Genomic DNA, 18,478 nt, shown 5'->3' on the forward strand with positions numbered 1-18,478 from the left:
GAATCTTTTCCCCAGGGTAAAAAGACGGAATCTTTTCCCCAGGGTAAAAAGACGGAATCTTTTCCCCAGGGTAAAAAGACGGAATCTTTTCCCCAGGGTAAAAAGACGGAATCTTTTCCCCAGGGTAAAAAGTCAACATACTGGAGGAGATGTGTGTAAAGTGAAAGGAGGATCTTTGAGGGAGATGTACAGGCCAAATATTACCTAGGTACCTGGAATGGGCTGCTTGGGATAGAGGTGGACGTAGATAGATAAATGAATATGAAGGAGATTGAGGGACATTGATCAGGTGCAAGCAGCAGAGTCGTTGTTTGATTTGTTTAACATAGACACATGGACCGACGGGCCTGTTTCAGTGGTGGTATGTTGTATAATTGGTAAAGAACTGGCTCAGTAAAAATCTCTCTGGATCTGGTGACCAAGGCTCCAAAGCCCCTAGCCAGTGCCTGCCACCAGACTGCTTCGTCATCTCGGGTACTGCGGCACAGGAGAGAATTGCAAATGGTTTGCTTAAATAAGAAACAATCCTTTCTAAAGATCTAGCTGTTATGGCATTGTGTTTGTGAGATTCCATCAGTTTGGAGAGGAGGAACATTGTAGGGTTTTGGGATGAGGGTTTAACCAGGGTTTGGCATCCCTGATGATGGCTAGATACTCCCCTGCCCTGTTGAAAGTGTGTCAGGGAGAATGTTCTCACCATCACTGTTGAAGGGTTTACTACTGATCTCGGGAACACTTCTGTTAAATTCTTTTGTGCTGTTCCAATCTCCATCCTGCAGGAAGTGTGGAGACCTGGAAGAAGAGCTGAAAAATGTCACAAACAATCTCAAGTCCCTGGAGGCTCAGTCAGAGAAGGTGAGACTGCAGAAATCGGGTCAGAATTAGTCTAACCAATGTCTTGGTCTCTGCATATCCAATCCCAGCTCCCTCATCTAATTTAGTTCCTTTCTCTCCTTCACAAGGATGTTGCTGGGTGTTAGAAAGCAATGTTATTATGCAGTTAAGGATTTTAATTTTTTTTAATTAAATCCACACAGAGAAGGTGTGGAAGGGATACAATATCTGGTGGAGTGAAGCCATGGAACAAGTGAAAGGGGCAGCTAGTCCGACAGGTCAATGGGGGCAGTGAGAATGATCATGGAGACAAAGGCACTGTCGCTAATCCAGGGCCCATTTTTGACAATGATGTTGGGGGACAGGTAATATTGTCTCAGGCACTGGGGATGTCCAGCAGCTCCAAACACAGTTATGTGGACAGCAGAGAAGGGCATGGTTTAGTGGCTCTCTAGTAAATCACTGAGCTGAAACCTCAGGAAAGAGTCTCTGATGTAGGACTAGGTGGGTGGGAAAGACAAATGCCCCAATGAGTGGGCAGTGTGACTTTAACCTGGCTCAAGGGACATCCTGAAGCCTCAAAAGGTGGAAGTCCCAAGACTAAGTCGGGGAGGGTTTGCAGATTTTGGGGGAGGGTGTTTTAAGGGTGTGCAGTATCTATTGAAGCAGTAGTCCCTGTTTGAGAGATTAAATGACCCTCCTTCCTCATACTAACCAAAGACAATGACTCTCATTCTTGGTGGCTGACAATAATGGGATTGATGGCGCTGGAAGCTGGGCTTTCATTAACCTCTCCTTCTGTTCACAGTACTCTGAGAAAGAGGACAAGTATGAGGATGAGATCAAGCTTCTGAGTGACAAACTCAAGGAGGTGGGTCCTTGCTTAAAATCCTGCTGATGTTGTGAATTTGATTATAACCGAACACATGTTTTGGATTTCAAGGAAAGACTAGCCACCCACAGTCAACCCTGGGCTGGGTGAACTTTATTTCTGCAGCTCTTCAGACCAACCAATAGTTCCTCACTTCCAGCTAGTCAGTCAGTTACAGTCTCGGTTAGCCTCACTGTTACAACAAGGGTGGCCCCATTTTATGAATGTTATTCTTATCTATCGCAATATTTATCCTTCACATTCTTTCACTTCCCGCTCCTTGGCTCCTGCTTAATATCCTCAGGGTCGTGCAAGTGGAGCTGCGGGCAAAGATTAGTTGCTTAATATTTGACAAAACTTTTTTTTTAAATGCTGAAGGATAAAAATGTGGACATTTTGCAGTTTGATTAGAATCAGCCTCTCATGCTTATGTGACAGTGACTTTGACCACATTTGCCAATGCAATGTGTTGCAAGAGATAACATCCCGCTGAGGGGGTTGAGAATCCTGAGTGTTTTATTTTTAAATCTATGGTTAATAAAGACATTGACAGTGGAGAAGTTTCAGTTGTATTTCCAGTAGCTGTGTTTGAGCCAACTCGGATTGAATAGTTCTCTTCATTGACCATTGACAAAGCCTTCTCCTGTTCCAAGAGCTTGTCAGTAACTCCACTGGACTAATCCTGTGAATAAAATGTTAACATTGGTTGTGGCTTCCAGGCAGAAACTCGGGCTGAGTTTGCTGAAAGGTCTGTTGCCAAACTGGAAAAGACTATCGATGACCTGGAAGGTAAGAGGTTTCTGGTTTTTATCTCCCTTTCTTCGTCACCTTTCCCTCCTTGACACTCTGCTTTTCTCACTCTCTCTCACTCTCATGTGCTTTGGACAGACTCCTTTCTATTGGTATTCTGAGTTCAGGGAGCAGAGGTTACGAGAAGAAACCTTCCTTCATTTTTCTGGTTCTCTTGAGCCCTGAGAGCAGTCTTGTGTCACACTCTGATAGTTAGTGATCCCTTTATCCTCATTGCTCGACCCTGCAAATCCTTTCACAGTAGCGATCCATAATCTGGTGCTTGTGGACTTGACCGAGATGAGCAGAAGATGGCCTCCAAGCCCCACAAATGGAGCTTGTACCATCTCCAGTGACCAGGATGGTGTACAGATGATCAGTGAGAATGATTCCCAATGGTCAGGAAGCATGAGTGAGGGCTGTCTGGAAACACAATGTTTCTGGGATTAAATTAGAGTAGTTCTAATTAGGTGCTTTTTAAAAAAAAAAAATTGGACATACAGCATGGTAACAGGCCATTTCAGCCCATGAGTCTGTGTCACTCAATTTACACCCAATTAAATACACCCCCGGTATGTTTTTGAATGGTGGGAGGAATCCGGAGCAGTCAGAAAATCCACGCAGTCATGGAGAGAACGTACAAACTCCTTACAGACAGCGTGGGATTCAAACCCTAGTCCAGTCCTGATCACTGGTGCTGTAATGGTGTTGCGCTAACTGCTATGCCAACTGTGCTGCCCTCTAAGGGGTTTGTACATTCTCCCCATGTCTTTATAGGTTTCCTCCCACACTTCCAAGACATGGGCTGGGGGGGCGGGGTTGTATTAATTGGTCACATGGGTGTAAATGGGCAGTGTGGGCTCATGGCGAAGAAGGGCCTGTTACCATGCAGTATCTCAAAATACAATACACGTGGCAAGAGCCACAAATAGAATTACAGGTACACAATCCTTTATCCGGACATCTAAAATCTGGAAAGCTCCAAAAAATAGCATTTTTTCCTGGTCCTGGTACAGCAGAGGAAGAGAGAGACTGAGACAGCAGCATGACTAGGCTGGGTGGGAGGAGATGGCAGTGCAACTCGGGTGGGCGAGGGAGAGAGACGGCAGCGCGACTTGGATGGGCGAGGGGGAGAGATATGGCAGCATGACTTGGGTGGGCGGTGGGAGAGAGAGACGCCTGTGCGACTCGGCTGGGGGAGCGAGAGAGACGCCTGCGCGACTTGGGTGGGCGAGGGGGAGAGAGACGCCAGCGCGACTGGAAGGGGGTGGATATGGCAGCACAATTTGGGTGGGCTTAAATCTGGAGCAGCTGGCTTTTGTTCTGAAATCTGGAAAAATCCGAAATTCAGTTATGCTGTCCCCCAAGGGATCCGGATAAGGAATTGTGTACCTGTAGTCGCCTTTGGGTAAGCTTCATTTAGTTTGAGCCCAGATCTTGCAAACAACAGCTTTACTAGGACCAAGATAGACTGTGTTCCTGCATTGTATCTGAGTTTGATTTTTTTAAAAATTATATATATATATAATATATAGAGCAGCTTTTTTCTAAAATTGGTACCAAAAGTTTTTCTGCTTCTTGAAAAATGTTGACATAGCTTTGTTTAATTCTTCTCCAGTAATTTGCTTTTTTATGTTGTTTCTTTCACTTTTCACGTCACCACATTTTTATTCATTTTCCACTGAACATATCACTCATCCCATCACATTTTCTCTCTGCTGTCACCACCAATCCTGAAACCTGGCCACCCTTCAACATGCAGATGAACTGTATGCTCAGAAGCTGAAGTACAAGGCGATCAGCGAGGAGTTAGACCATGCCCTCAATGACATGACCTCCTTGTGATGGGTCCTTCATCATCCTTATCCCCCTCCCTCACTAACACTGGCTCGATGCTCTGCTAAACATCCAAACTTTTTCTGGTGGGTTCCTCTGCATCTGTAATTATTTGGCATCCTTGCTTCTTATCTTCCCCTCCCCCTCCTCATTTTTCATCTTCCTTGTTTGAATAAAGCTGAAACTCTTCTCTCTTCCTGTCTATTTTTTTTTACTTCTCTCTGGAATGTGTTTTCCAAACTATTTAATGTTGGAATCTGAGGAAGGTGCAAGTGGTTTTTTTTAAATTTTACTGCTGAATCCTTAGAAATGTCTGCTGAGAACCAAGAAAGTTTTTCCATCACCCTGTAGCATAGCAGTCAAACTCCTTTGTTCGGAGTTTGTGCAAACCTCACCACACCTGTGGCATGCGAATACAATTTCTCTGCCAATGGTTAAAGCAAAGATCTGGCTATCTGTTGTTTTCTAGTCCCCACCAACTCTTGACGGCCACTGAGGACAGTCTTGAGGAAGGCTGCAATGAAGGCGTAGAGGAATAGGCTTGGCTCAGATGCCAGGCCACGTCATGTTGGTTGAGGGCAGCTCAGTTAGCGTAGTGGATAGTGCAATGCCGTTACATTGCCAGCAACCAGGGTTCAAATCTGCCGGTGCCCTTGAGGAGTTCATACGTTCTCCCTGTGTCTCTGTGGGTTTCATCCGGATACTCTGGTTTCCTCCCACCATGTAATTGGGCAACACAGGCACGTGGGTTGAAAGGGCCTGTTGCTGTCCGGTATGTCTTTTTGAAAAAAGTGATCTTCAAGATGTAAAGAAGAGCTATTTGATCTTAAAAGTAATTTCTGGAATCCTTGCATCTTTCATCCCCTTTGACGCCTCGTCCAGCCTGTCAGGCCCCACCCACTCTCCCGAGTTCAGCCTTGGTCCAGCCTCATTACCCCCGTCCCCGGCCTTCACCCTTGCCTTCAACTCTGCACCCTGTTGCCTGTGGTGCTGGTGGGGAGCATCTAATCCCCAGACATGGATACCCCCCCCTCGATGGGTTTGCGGGTTGGGTTGTGCCCTCCTACATCCCACACCTGTCTGTCATGTGGAAACCTGCGTAGGCTCCACTGCAGGAGGGTTCTCCAGTGTTCGGAGCAACTTTCTGCCTGTTGCTGCAGCCTCTCGCCACTGGTTCGGCCAGTGTCGGCAGAAGCTTGTGCCTTCATGTTGACTGGCCACCAGGAAGGTCACAGTGCAGTGTAAAACACAAGCTCTGGGCTGAAGATGGTGGTGGGGGTCACAGTTAGTGGAACATTACCACTGCGCCAACAACCAGAGTTTGAATCACTCATTGAAGGAGCTTGTACATTTTCCCCATGTCTAGTAGGTTGGCTCTCACCCTTCAAAGATGTACAGTGCTGGTAAGTTCATTGGTCGCATGGGTGCACTTGGGTGGTGTGGGCTTGTTGGCCTGTTACCATGGTGTCTCTAAAATATTAACTGCAAAGGATCTACCCAGCTGGAGCTCAGTGGTGGGTATTTTAGGTAGAGAGCAAATGGCCTGTCCTTTTCCTGAGCTGGGACTACTGATAGACTTCCCTTGAGATCACTGAGGAAGGAGTAAACTGGCTGGCAGTCTGGGCTTTGCCTGCCTCCTGCCCAACAAGGTTGTGGATGTGTGAAGAAGCTTGTTTCGATAGCAGCCCAGGCACGAGCAGGGGCTGTTTTAAGCTGAGTGGTGGGGGGGAGGGGTGGAGGAGAGATATGGTGGCAGAGATTGGGCTGAACCAGTATCAGCATACTGGTGTGAGTTGGAAGAGAGCAAAGCTGGTGTGAGTGGTACACTTCTGGTACAAAATCAGAGGTTTAGAGGGATATGGGCTGAATGTAGCAAATGGGAATAGGTGATGGGCATGGGCAAAATGCGCTGAAGGGCCTGTTTCCCTGCTGTAGAATCCTGACAATAATTCATCACCAGCAAGTCTTGAAATTCACTGGCATGTCCCCTTGCCAAGGCCCTGAACATTATGCAGCTCTGTAAATATCATGGCCAAGAATAGGGCAGAGCTGGGGATCATGTTGCCTCCGTTCCGAATACCCAGAGCCTTTCCACCACCCAAAGCACCTGCCAGGTGTGAGCTGCAACTGTCTCCACTTGTCTGGATGAGTGCAGATGGTGGCCTGCTCCATTTGGCACCCTGTCCACTGCAGGTGGCACTGTCTGGCAACAGCATGTCATGAGCCAGCAATTTAACAAATGGTCCAGGGGCAGTGGAGGAACACCAGCCATCTGTGGGATTCCCCCTTCCCTTCGTCGCTGGGTCCAGTTCTTGAAATTCCCACCCCAACTAATTTCCTGGTGGTGCTTTCACCAGCATGCCCGGGGCTGTTCACTAGACATGGATGTCAGGAAATTTTGTCCTACCCAAATCTGAGCTACTCCCTCCCCACCCGCAGCCTTGTGGGCAGTTGGAAATTGGTGATGAATGCCAGTGTAGCCCATTCCTGTGTGGGGGCACAGTTAACCTATGCCATGATGATCAAGGCAAGGCAATGGTTTCCAGCCCTACACTAGTTACACCTTCTCCAAGCCATTTAGAGGCCGTGACCCAGGGTCAGCACCAGAACAAGTTTTAGCAGGGGCATTTGGGTAACCGGGGGGTGGGGCAGTGGGGGGCACAATTTGCAGCGTCCCGGGTCAGTAGGCCATGTGCGGCCATGTTTCTTGCACTACATCCATTAGTGCTAGCTGACATATGTACAATGCATTGGAGTACCAGGGCCACTAGTGTCTCTTCAACCACCCCCCCCCCCCCCCCGCCGACGGAAGTGATAGTAGTGGCCCTGGTACTCCAATCCACTGCGCATGTGCCAACCAGAACTACCATATGGGCGCAAGAGAAATATGGCCACGCATGGCCTACGCACCCAGGAGTGCATTTAACATGGTAAATGCCCCCTTTCTAGGGGGCTGGCTGACCTAAAACTGGATTTCTGCCCACCCTTGCATGGGTGGGAGGTCATAATACCTCATTGGGGTGGGAGGTGGAGAATGACTGCGAATGACCCACCCCGGCACTGACACTGCCTTGGCCCCTCACCTGGAACTGGGGCTCCCACACCAAGGATGTTGATGGTCATTTAGTTTTTAACTTACTGTGGAAATACAGCACAGTAATGGGGCCCTTCCAGCCCACAAGTCCACGCTACCCAAATACACCCACGTGATCAGAAAACCTACTGAACCCAAGAGTGATTCTAGTTAATACACAAGTGCTGGAGAAACTCAGCAGGTCCTGCAGCGTCCACAGGAGGCAAAGATATATAAGCATCGTTTAGAGCCTGGCCAACAGCTCTTATTCATCTCCTATTCCATCTGGGCACACTTCATACAGCTGGCATTAACATTGACTTCTCCCGTTTCCATCGGAACCTTCAACCCCTTTTCTTTTGCGTGCTCTCGCGCTTTCTCCTTTCCTCCAGTTCTGCCTTGACAGAGTAACCCCCAACTTCCTGATCAATTCTCATTTTTCTCTCCTGCCCTCCTACACATGTTCTCTGATGGGCTTTTGGCTGTGCCCCAACCCCTGCCCCTTCTTCCCTCTTCCCCCTATTTACTTAGATGCCTGCCTATTTTCTGCTCGTACCTTGACGAAGGGCTTGGTTATAAATTTTTGCCTCCTGTGGATGCTGAACGACCTGCTGAGTTTCACCAGCACTTTTGTATATTAACCTGCCAACTCTGTCTTTGGAAAGCAAGAGGAAATCGAGCACCTGGAGGAAACCCATGCAGGTCATGGGAAAACGTACAAACTCCTTACAGTCAGTGCAGGATTCGAACCAAGGTCGCTGGCACTGTGGTAGATTTCTGTCAACCACTAAGCTAACCACTACACTGATCTTTCCATCTTTGGCATGCCGAAAATGCTGCATCAAGCAGTGGCGCCAATGATCTTGTCAACCATTGGTAGAGGGTGACTGGGTGAGGGCGGGTCCAGTTCTCATGGGATCCTCTGTGCCAGCTGCAGGCAGGGTTGTCTGCAGGGTGGAGGTATGGACGCTGTGATTTGGGGGGGGTGGGGGGGGTAACGGGAAACCAAGGTGCTCACACCAGCTTTCCTCTCCCAATCTGTTGTCTGGTCCTGTGAATCCCGTGCAGACGGGTAAACCTGGTCTAGTGATTCTTCCCTGTGTGAGGGTTGAAAGAGAGGTGTTGGCACTTGGTTAATGGATGAACTAAGGGGAGAGGAGGGTGGGCGCTGGGGCTCAGAAGTAATTTGAGGCTGGGGGGGAGTGGTGGAGACCAGGAATAGGCTGGGCCTGTGACAGCAGGAGTTGGTGGATGGCCTTCAGTTACTTGGAAAATGGTGAAATGAGTGAGTGAACTGGAGCAAGAACCAACTGGAGCAAGAACCAACTGAAGCTGCCAGTCTGTGAAACCGCATGGTGTTGATCTGTAGCTAGGACCATTGACACTGCTCAGATACCAATACGGCTCAGAAATGGGCCCTTCAGCCCATTTAGTCCATGTTGACCAACAACCACTTGTTGACACTGATCCTACGCTAATCCCACATTTTCATCAACTTTACACTTGGAGCAACTTAGTGACCAACTAAACTGCAAACTGAAGTATTTTGGGATGCAGGTGAGTGGTGAATTTTTGGCATTTGTTATGATGGCATCTGTGGAAGCTAAGTAGACTAGCTGTGCCACCTTCAAGTAGCAAGTTACCAGCCCTAGATCTGCCCAACAGTGAGTTGTCAGAGCCTGTGGAAAGTGAGGTTTAGGGATAGACCAGGGTGCGATGGGTGAATTAAGATCAAGGGGTCGCTACATTGAATGCCTTCATTCTATCCACTGAGAGATCCTGGCTGTTGCAGTGGATGGAGTGAAGTCACTCAATGTAGCGACCCTTTGATCTTAATTCACCCATTGCATCCTGGTCTATCCCCAACTCCACTTTCCATTCCCATACTGCGCCACAGCACAGAAAACAGGCCATTTGGCCCTTCTAGACTGTACTGACCATTATTTTGCTAGTCCCATTGACCTATTCCCATTCCATAACCCTCCAGACCTCTCCCATTCATGTATCTATCCAATTTATTCTTAAAACTTGAGAATGAGCCCTCATTCACCGTGTCAGATGGCAGCCCATTCCACACCCACCATTCTCTGACTGAAGGACTTTCCCCTAATGTTCCCCCTAAACCTTTCCTCTTTCAGCTTAAATCTATGACCTCGTATTTATCTCCTCCAATCTAAGTGGAAAAAGCCTATTCACATCCATTCAAAATCTTGTAAACCTTTATCAAATCTCTCCTCATTCTTTGCTCCATGGCCTCGAGTATTGCCAGACCGAGTCCATACAGAAATGACAAGAACAATACCTTGTGTTCTATCTTGGAAGTCTCCCACATGATGTCAAGAATCCCACTGCTCTTCCTTTCTCCAATCCTTCTGGCCCCCTTCCTTCTCTTTCCCCTCCCTGCCCTCTCAACCTGGCCATCATCCTCACCTTCCTTCCTCCAGCTCCCAAACTCCTTTCCACAATCTAATGTCGCATCAGAGGCCTTCTGCCTTTTCCTCCAATCATCTACTTATTTCCCCCTTTCTTCCCCCTCCCACCTGTATCCACCTGCCGGCTCATGCCCTTCCCCTTGCCCCCACCCTTTATTGATAAGGTAGAGGAATGTGAGTGGGGTAAAGACTGGTTGGTGATTCAAGCCATAGCCCTTCATCAAGACTCTCTTCCTTCATGAAGAGCTCTGGCTAGAATCTTTGACCATTCCTTTCTCCACTGATGCTGCTCGACCTGTGCTAACTAGAGCATTACAGCACAGTACAGACCCTTCTGCCCACAGTTTTGTGCCGACCTGTGTAAACCTACTCCTCAACAGTCTGACCCTTCCCTCCCTCACAGAAGCAAAAGAAAGTCCTTCCAGACACACTGAATGTCCGAGGATTCTCGTGATCTCTGCAGCTGCATTCAAACCATTGGCAACCTGAGCTCCAGATCCAAATCTCTGATACAATCAGGACGTTTTCAGCACACAAGGCCCTTTGGTAGCTCTTGTTGCCCTCAGCACCCTCTTTAATCCTGGTTACAATACCTGTTTCCTGAGCCCATCCCCAGCAGCTTGTGTTAGTCCTTCAACCACAAGTCACCTGCAGCCTGTGTGGTTCCATGGGCTGCTGCACCCCTCGCTGGTCCGTTGCCATGGTTACCTCCCTGTAGGGTCATCTACCTTGCTTCAGCTTCTCAACAAAGGTTATTCTCTCGGTTTCTGGTTGATCCACCGGTCTTCTGGAGTCTGCAACCCTTCGTGGTACACTCTCCAGAGCTGGTGCTTTCATCTTGGGCAAAGACCTCTGTAGTTGCAGGTTGATTTAATAAAACCCTTTAATAGGCTGTTTAATGCCTGTACAGAGCCTCAGAACTGTGCAGTAGGACCCCGCAAAGCAGGTTCTCTGCTCCCCACTCTCCCAAATCTGCATCAGTGGTAGTGTTGCTCTTACAACAGCTTTGGTAGCACCACAATTTTTTTTAAATGTGCTTATTGTACCAGCCTTCTCCACCACCCCAAGCAATGCATTCCAGGCACCTGCCACTGTGCAAAAAGAACTTGTCCCTGACAGTTCCCCTAAACTTTCCTCCTTAAACAGATGTCCTCTGACATGTGCTCTTGTCGCCCCAAGGAAAAAAGTGCCTGCTGTCCACCTTCTCTTTTTTTTTTTCCTTTTCAAAAAATATATTTTTATGATGAATAACATTTAAAAAGCCATTTGTGAAACATTGTGTAAAAATGGTTCTGAAATATGACTTCAAAAAGTGGTCATGGAGCAGGTTGGATTGGAACATTGGGGAATTCCAAGATGCGAAAGGTGTTGGTGGTAAAACCGCTTTCTCTACTCACCTGTTGCCAGTAACCCACAGAGCAGCAAAATCTGGAACTGTTTGGAGTGCGACAATTTGTAACTCCCACACCCTGGGCGCCTACTTTTCATCCCAAATGCCGGGACCAAACCCTACAACAAAGTAAACCATTTACTTCCTGTCTACTCACTCACCACTTCCACCTGTGACCTGACTTCTTGCGGCCAGGTGAAGTTGCATGTAAAGTGGGCAATTGTAGTTAACAGACAGACATATAAAGACACAAGGAGCAGGAGTCAGCCACCTGCCCCATCGATCCTGCACCACCATTCAATAAGCTCACATGAATACAGCTGAAAAAACACCATCAATGCTGGGGGACGGTAATTACAATATGACAGTTATGTGATACATGTTAGCATAGAAGTTAATTGCAGAAATAATCTTAACAAATTGAACCAATCTCGATCTGATGATGGGCTCATCTCCACCTACCTGTCTTTTCCCCATATCCTTTAATTCCCCTAAAAATCGACCCAACCTTTTCTTAAATATATAGCAGATAAACAGGCCTTTGGGCCCATTATGACCATTGACCCTAACTATACCAGCACTTTTTTTTAAATTTTTTTTATTTTTTATTTTTCACACCATAAATCACGTTAGCCATGATATACACTTTTTCTTTTTCACACATATTGTCCACCTTCTCTACGCTCTTCAATATCTTGTATACCTCTATGAAGTTGTCTCTCAACCTCTCACACCAAAGAGGAAAGCCCCAGCTTGCTGAACCTTTCCTCATAAGACACATTCGCTAGTCCAGTCAGCATCCAGCAAATCTCCTCTGCACCCTCTGTAAGGCTTCCTCCAGCAGATTTTGTTTGTTGCTGCAAATTTGAACACATTTGATAGTGTTGAGTTTATTGTCACACACATTATACAATCTACAGATGCACTGAAATTCTTATTGGCTGTAGCCAATTAGGTACTTGTTTTAAAAAAACAACAACCTATAATAGTAAACCAATCTAATTAAGAGACAATAAATACATGAGATGTATATAAATATTCACAGTAATCCTCGTGACTTGCAGTGATGCAAATAGTCCTTTTGTGGTTTTGGAGCAGAACCTAATTGGTGCAACAATAGTTGTTGGAATGAACCATTCTTGAACCTGGAGCTTTTAGGCTTCTAGCTGAGAAGAAATTGTGATCAGGCTGGAGGGGGTATTTTATGATGTTGCCTGCCTTCTTGAGGCAGTATCTCAAAATTTGTCTGTCGTCCTGATCTCAGTAGAAACTGAATCACTTGTAAATCTACTGCATCCAGAGTTCCTGCCGTGGCTTTCTGTACATCGGAGAGACTGAACGCAGACTGAGAGATCGCTGAGCACCCTCACTCTGTCCTCAGTAATGGTGGGCATCGCTCATTTCAATTCTGCACCCCACTCCTGTGCCAAACCAAGGCCACTTGTAAATTGGAGGACTCCAACCAGATTGGTGCACTCCAACCAGATGGCATTAACATCAGGCCACTCCCTGGTCTTCTCTTCCCCGCCCCTATTTCATTACCTCCAGCCCCTTCCCTATCCTTTCAGAGAGCTATCCTCTCCCTTAATACTTCTCAGCCTTTTTCTTTGTGTCCTCCTGTATCCACCCATGACCTCTTGCCTCTGACCCTGTGCTCCCCTCCTCCCCTCATAATTTTATTCAGGTCCCTTCTGCTTTTTGCTCATATTTTGTTGAAGGGCTCAGGCCCAAAATCTTTGCTATAAGTATGTTGTGCGACTGCTGAGTTTCTCCAGAATTTTTGTGCAAGCTCCGTACCACCTGGTATTGATCTAAACCTAGGTGACAGAATATTGAGTTCCAGCTCATTAACCCCAGCCTCTGGTCCAAGAAGATGAGCAAGTGGTGGAGTTTTCATTTGGTTAACAGTTCTGAGGTTTTGCTGCTGGAAGCTTGGCTTGTGTGACTCAGGATTCCAAGCTGAAATCTTGTTGAAATCCACTTTCATGTACCTTCTTTTTGCCACTAGATACAGACTGTGAAGAAACTCTGAAAGGAGATCTCAGATCAGATGAGTGGAAGTCATAGCAATCTCATCTTTCTTCAGCTTCTACTGGTTTCTGCTCTAGAACTCTGGTGTCGTCTAGAATTTTCTTCCTGTTCTCCAACCCTCCTTCCTCTCTCCACCTTTCACCTGGTTCAATGGCTCTACAGCACTCTGCTGGCACAAGCTCTCCCACCTGCTGTGGGAAAAAAGCACGTGTATAATATAGTTTTTGGGGTAAGTTGCATAAGCTCCCCTCCTGCATGGGGAATGTTCCACATCCGCCCCCTCCCCCACACTTCTGTATCCCGAGTGGTTATCTGTCGACCTCTGGGTTGAATCCCATCTGCATCACTTGGAAATTGTTGTTCATACCTAGTAGACAGTGTTGTTCCAGGTCTTTGCCTTGGTTTTTTATTTATTTTTTTATTTTTCACACCATAAACCACATTAACCATGATACATACTTTTTCCTTTTCAAATATATACAGTGCTATTTTCTCCCCCCCCTCCCTCCTCCCATCCCACCCTCCCTACCTCCCCCCCCCCCCCCCCCCATCCAGGGACTTTGCCTTAGTTAAGGGCAGTGCCAGCAATGGTTGAAGCACAGTGTAAAGATTCTTGTTCACTAAATAACCATTCAAAGCCAGCACCCACTTTGACCATAGTACTGAAGATGAACAAGAAAATCCGTAGATGCTGGGGAACATCAGCTCCTCACCCCTTTCCCTTTTTTCTCCTGTCTAAGAGCTACCCTCTGCCCTTCTCAGCTACTTTCTCTTCTACCCTCCTACCTGCTGCCCCCCCATCTTTTTATTCTGGAATCTGCCTAATTTTTGATATTGCTGGTGAAGGGCTTGGGCCTAAGTTTCATCAAAACATTTGTGTACTATGTATAAAGTTGAAGATTCTGTACTCCCTACAAATAATTTCAATTTCTACAAATGGTGTCTGCTGCTTTAACTGCTCAGATAGATTCAGCAATTCCTGTGTGAGGTCAGGCATTCTATCTGAGAAAGTTCCAAACTTTTGACTAAATTTCCAACTGACCTGACTTGATTGTTCCATCCCAGTCAAGTACCAGCTGGGCAGCTGATGGTGGAAGTCCGTGTGGCAGCCGCACAAAGGTGGTCACCCCTGTGAGTTGGGCCATGACTATATTTTCAAATGCATCTTCCCACCTCCTTTGCTAACCTGTCTGCCATTTTTCTTTCTTGCTTTAACAGAACAAGTTACTTGTGCAAAAGAAGAGAACGTAGGTATGCGCCAGGTCCTGGACCAAACTCTACTGGAACTGCACAACTTGTAAAGAGACAGAAAGAACACAGCACCCAGGATCGGTTGTCATCCAACTGCTCTTGACTCAACATTCCATGTCTCCTCTCCCCTCCCTCAAGCATCAACTTAGCTCAATTATTACCAAATGTGGACCAAAGTTTTTATTTTGTATTCTGTAGAATTTTTATTGCATTATTCTGCTCTTTCTTCCCCCTCCTATACGGTAGTAGCACATGGTCTCTCTCCTGTTGTTATATTAAGCACGTGCGTAGACCCTGTCCTGGGATGTCATGCAGGAGCTGGGGGATTGGGGTACAACCTGCCCCATGTTTTGTTAGACACTCCCCCCCCACCCCCCATCCAATTCTGTCAGGTAGAATCTGGACCCTCCATGTTAATCGTGCTGCCAGCTGCTGGACACGTTTATTTCTTCATTTCAGTGGGTGAGATTGCTTGTTAGATCCTGAATGTAGTGAAGGCTCTCTCCCAGCTCACTGGTTTTGAATATCCTGCAGCATAATGTCCAGATCCCTCTGTGGATCAAGTTCATTCTGGTTGGTTCCCCCTCCCCAGTCACCTGGCCTCTAGTCCCAAGTATGCTGGTGTTTGACTTGCGACGTGCAGTCTGTAAAATGCAGTACTTCACTCTTGAGAATGGGAGGTACAAAATACTGGAGCATCAGAAGCTTGCCCCAATTCCTTGTAAGATTCCATTGCCTCTTCCTTTATGGGGTACTCCAAAATACGCCAAAGAAAATGAATGTCAGGTTTCCCCTCTGACTTGTGTTCCAGCCCAAAGCCAGTGTAGAATATTAAGTGAGCTGCAGGATGAACTCAGTGGGTGCAGGGTCTTGACCCGAACCATCCCATTACTTCCACGGTGCTGCTCAAGCCCACCGAGTTCCTCCAGAAACTTGTGCTTCATGATCCAGTGTCTGCATTTCTGTGTCTCCTTCTCATGTTACCTCCACCCACTACAGATGAGGTGGTTTTGTGTGCCACTGGACAGAAATTTGCCCTCGATACTTTAATTGCTCTTGCTCAGTGGGTGAAATGGCCAGTTGATTTAGATTTAGTGTATCAAATTAAATAAATCACTCTCCATCCCTTAAATATCAATACTGGAAGAAGTTCCTGTTCAAAGGGATGGTGACACCACAGCACTGACTGAGTTACAGTTTTTTCCAATTTTCTATAATTTCAAATCACTAAACAGATGTAGTTGTATGTATGTGGTGATGTCCATGTGTCATTGTTGTGTATTGTTCAATAACCAGTGTCACTAGAACATTTCAGCACAGTACAGGCCCTTTTTGTTCACAATGTTGTGCCGACCTATGGAAACATACTCCACAACAATCTCATCTTTCCCTACCATAACCCTATTGTTTTTTGAATCCATGTGCTTAGCTGAGTCTTTTCAATGTCCCTATTGTACCAGCACCCACCTGGCAATGCATTCCAGACCCCCACCATTCTGTGCATCTTTTTTAAAAGAAGCTTACCTCCGACATTTCCCCTAAACTTTCCTCTGCACACCTTAGCCAGATGTCCTCTTGTATTTGCAATTGCCTCCCTGGGGAAAAATGTGCTGGTTGTCCACCCTATCTCTGCCTCTTATAAAATTTTAAGTTGCCTCTCTCCCTTGGTCGCTTTCGAGGAATTCTGTTCCTTACAGGTTAATAATTCTTCCCCCACCCCCCTTCCCTTTGTGTCTTTCATACAAAAGCAATGCCTTGAGTGTCAGTCAGGCACAGCAGAAATCCCAGTGTGCTGAATGAGTTTCCCATCCAATCTCTTCACACAGGCGTGGCTCAATGTGTTCGTTTGTCTGCGTAATTCTGTCAGACATTAGTTGTGTTTATACTAAGGACACCTGGAATCACCGCGATTTTTTGTCGCTCGCATCACCGCGCATTTTTGGACTACCCGAACTGTTTCTACCGAGCGATTGAATACGCGGTGATGCAGGGCGATGCGAGGTGACCAGGAAGTCCGATGAGCAATTGAAAACCACGGGTGAAAAATCGACTTCCGGTGAGTCACCCGCGGTGTTTCCACTGCGAGGTCGTCCCTCGCATCACCCTGCATTGACCACCTCGAAAGTAAGACGCCGGAGCACCTCGAATCGCCGCACATCGGCCACAACCGGATGTGTTTACAGTGTGGCCAGATTCAAGGTGTCACCGCGCTTTTCCCGGCTCAGTAGAAACTCCCCAAATGTCAGAACTGTCCTTGTTTTGAATTGCTCTGTAGCTAAATATCTTGCCACCTGTTTCTCGAGCCCTGGTTTTTGTTCTGGACCCTCTTGTTTGAAGCAGTTTCCTGACTGACAATGGCCTTTAAAAAAAAACACAATGAAGACCTTGCTTCCCCTTTCGCAAAGCACAGGAGATACCCTCTCAAGACTTGTTAAAATATTTTTATACAAATCACACACATGCTGGACTTTGAACACAGAAACAAGACACTATTCACATCACAAAGTGGTGTGGTGCTGGATTAAAAGTGAAGGTATGCTTTTGATCTCTGCACATCCCAAACAGTTGCCTTGGGGAATTGTGATGTGATCAACATTTGCACTGGTGATGTTGACCAATTAGCAATTAAAGTGACTCACTGCTGAAGGAACCTTGTTTGAATGGTCCATTCACTGTAGTAACCCTGGTGATGGGTATCATGAATGTAAAGGATGCTCTCACAAAGCGCTGGGGAGCTTAGCCTTGGTTTCTAGGATATGTATCTGCTCCTTTTGCATGGAACACGTGTCTGCCGAATCAAACTAAAACTGCTATTCACACTGATCAATATCTCTTCATATTCATGTGTCTATCTGGAAGGCTCTAAGTGTGACTTGTATCTGTTTCCACTATTACCCTTGGCAGCCCATTCCAGGCACTCAGCACTCTAAACATTTTTTTTTAAATTGCCTGCACATCTCCTTCAAACTTTTTGTTACCTTAAACACTTTTACCCAGTTGTGGGGGGTGGGGTGGGAGGGTGGAGGGGAGAGAATGATTTTGACTGTTAACCCTATCATGACTTTATAAACCTTTATCACAGTGGTTCTCAACCTTTTCCTTTGTGATTAAGGGATTGCTTAAGGTGGTATGTGGATGGAAAGAAAAAGGTTGAAAACCACTGTTTTAATCATACCTCATTGACTCGTTATCTGCACGGTTTCATAACTCCAAAGGAAATGGGCCAATGACAATTTTTCTCGAGCAAAATATTTCCATAACAAATGGGTCTCGAGTAGTGGTTCTAAACCTTCCCTTCCCACCCACATACCACCTTAAGCAATCCCTTACTAATCACAGAGGACCAATGGCACAGGGATCATCTGAAGTGGTATGTGAGTGAAAAGAAAAAAGTGAGAGCCACTACTTTATCAGGCCTCCCCTCAACCTCCTACGCTCCAGAGAAAACAACTCAAGTTTGTCCAATCTCTCTCATAACTCACACCCTCCAAACCAGCCAAATCCTGGGAACTTCTGTCCCTTTTCAAAAGCACGGTAACAAGTCCTTTTGGCCAATTAACCTACAACCCCAGTACATTTTCAATGGTGGGAGGAAACCCACGCAGACACTGGGAGAAGGTACAAACTACTTATAGACAACGCAGATTCTAATCCAAATCCCGACTCTAGCACTGAAACAGAGTTGTGCTAACTGCTATGCCATTTGTGCCACCCAAGTGGGCAACTAGAATTGCACAGTATTCCAAGGACAGCCAAACCTAGTTTTACAGTGCTGCAACATGACCACCTTGCTTTTAAACTCCATGCCCTGCCCAATGAAGCCAAGGATACCATATGCCTTCTTTACCACCCAATATACTTGTATGGCCACTTTCAATGAGCAGTAGATCTGCACCCCTTCCCTCCCACCCTGATCCCTCTGCATGTTAATGCTTTTAAGAGGCCCATCTTTAATTGTACACATTCCCCTA

General features: G+C 46.5%; 1 protein-coding gene across 5 annotated transcripts in view; it reads left to right on the forward strand.

Annotated features, from left to right (window-relative positions):
* The window catches only part of LOC138758890 (tropomyosin alpha-1 chain), a 97,870-nt gene extending 80,713 nt beyond the window's left edge, over positions 1-17,157 (forward strand). For 3 of the 5 annotated variants that reach the window (XM_069928437.1, XM_069928433.1, XM_069928435.1), the window contains 4 exons: positions 780-855; positions 1,643-1,705; positions 2,425-2,494; positions 4,257-4,524. In XM_069928437.1, the coding sequence (XP_069784538.1) occupies positions 780-855; positions 1,643-1,705; positions 2,425-2,494; positions 4,257-4,339 (292 nt within the window). In that variant the 3' untranslated portion in view covers positions 4,340-4,524. Of the gene's footprint in view, positions 1-779; positions 856-1,642; positions 1,706-2,424; positions 2,495-4,256; positions 4,525-14,474 lie in introns of those variants that run through there. The other 2 variants (XM_069928434.1, XM_069928436.1) reach the window with 1 other exon arrangement.
* Positions 17,158-18,478: the final 1,321 nt, after the last annotated feature.

Source organism: Narcine bancroftii, chromosome 3, assembly GCF_036971445.1.
Source record: "Narcine bancroftii isolate sNarBan1 chromosome 3, sNarBan1.hap1, whole genome shotgun sequence".
Lineage (NCBI taxonomy): Eukaryota > Metazoa > Chordata > Chondrichthyes > Torpediniformes > Narcinidae > Narcine > Narcine bancroftii.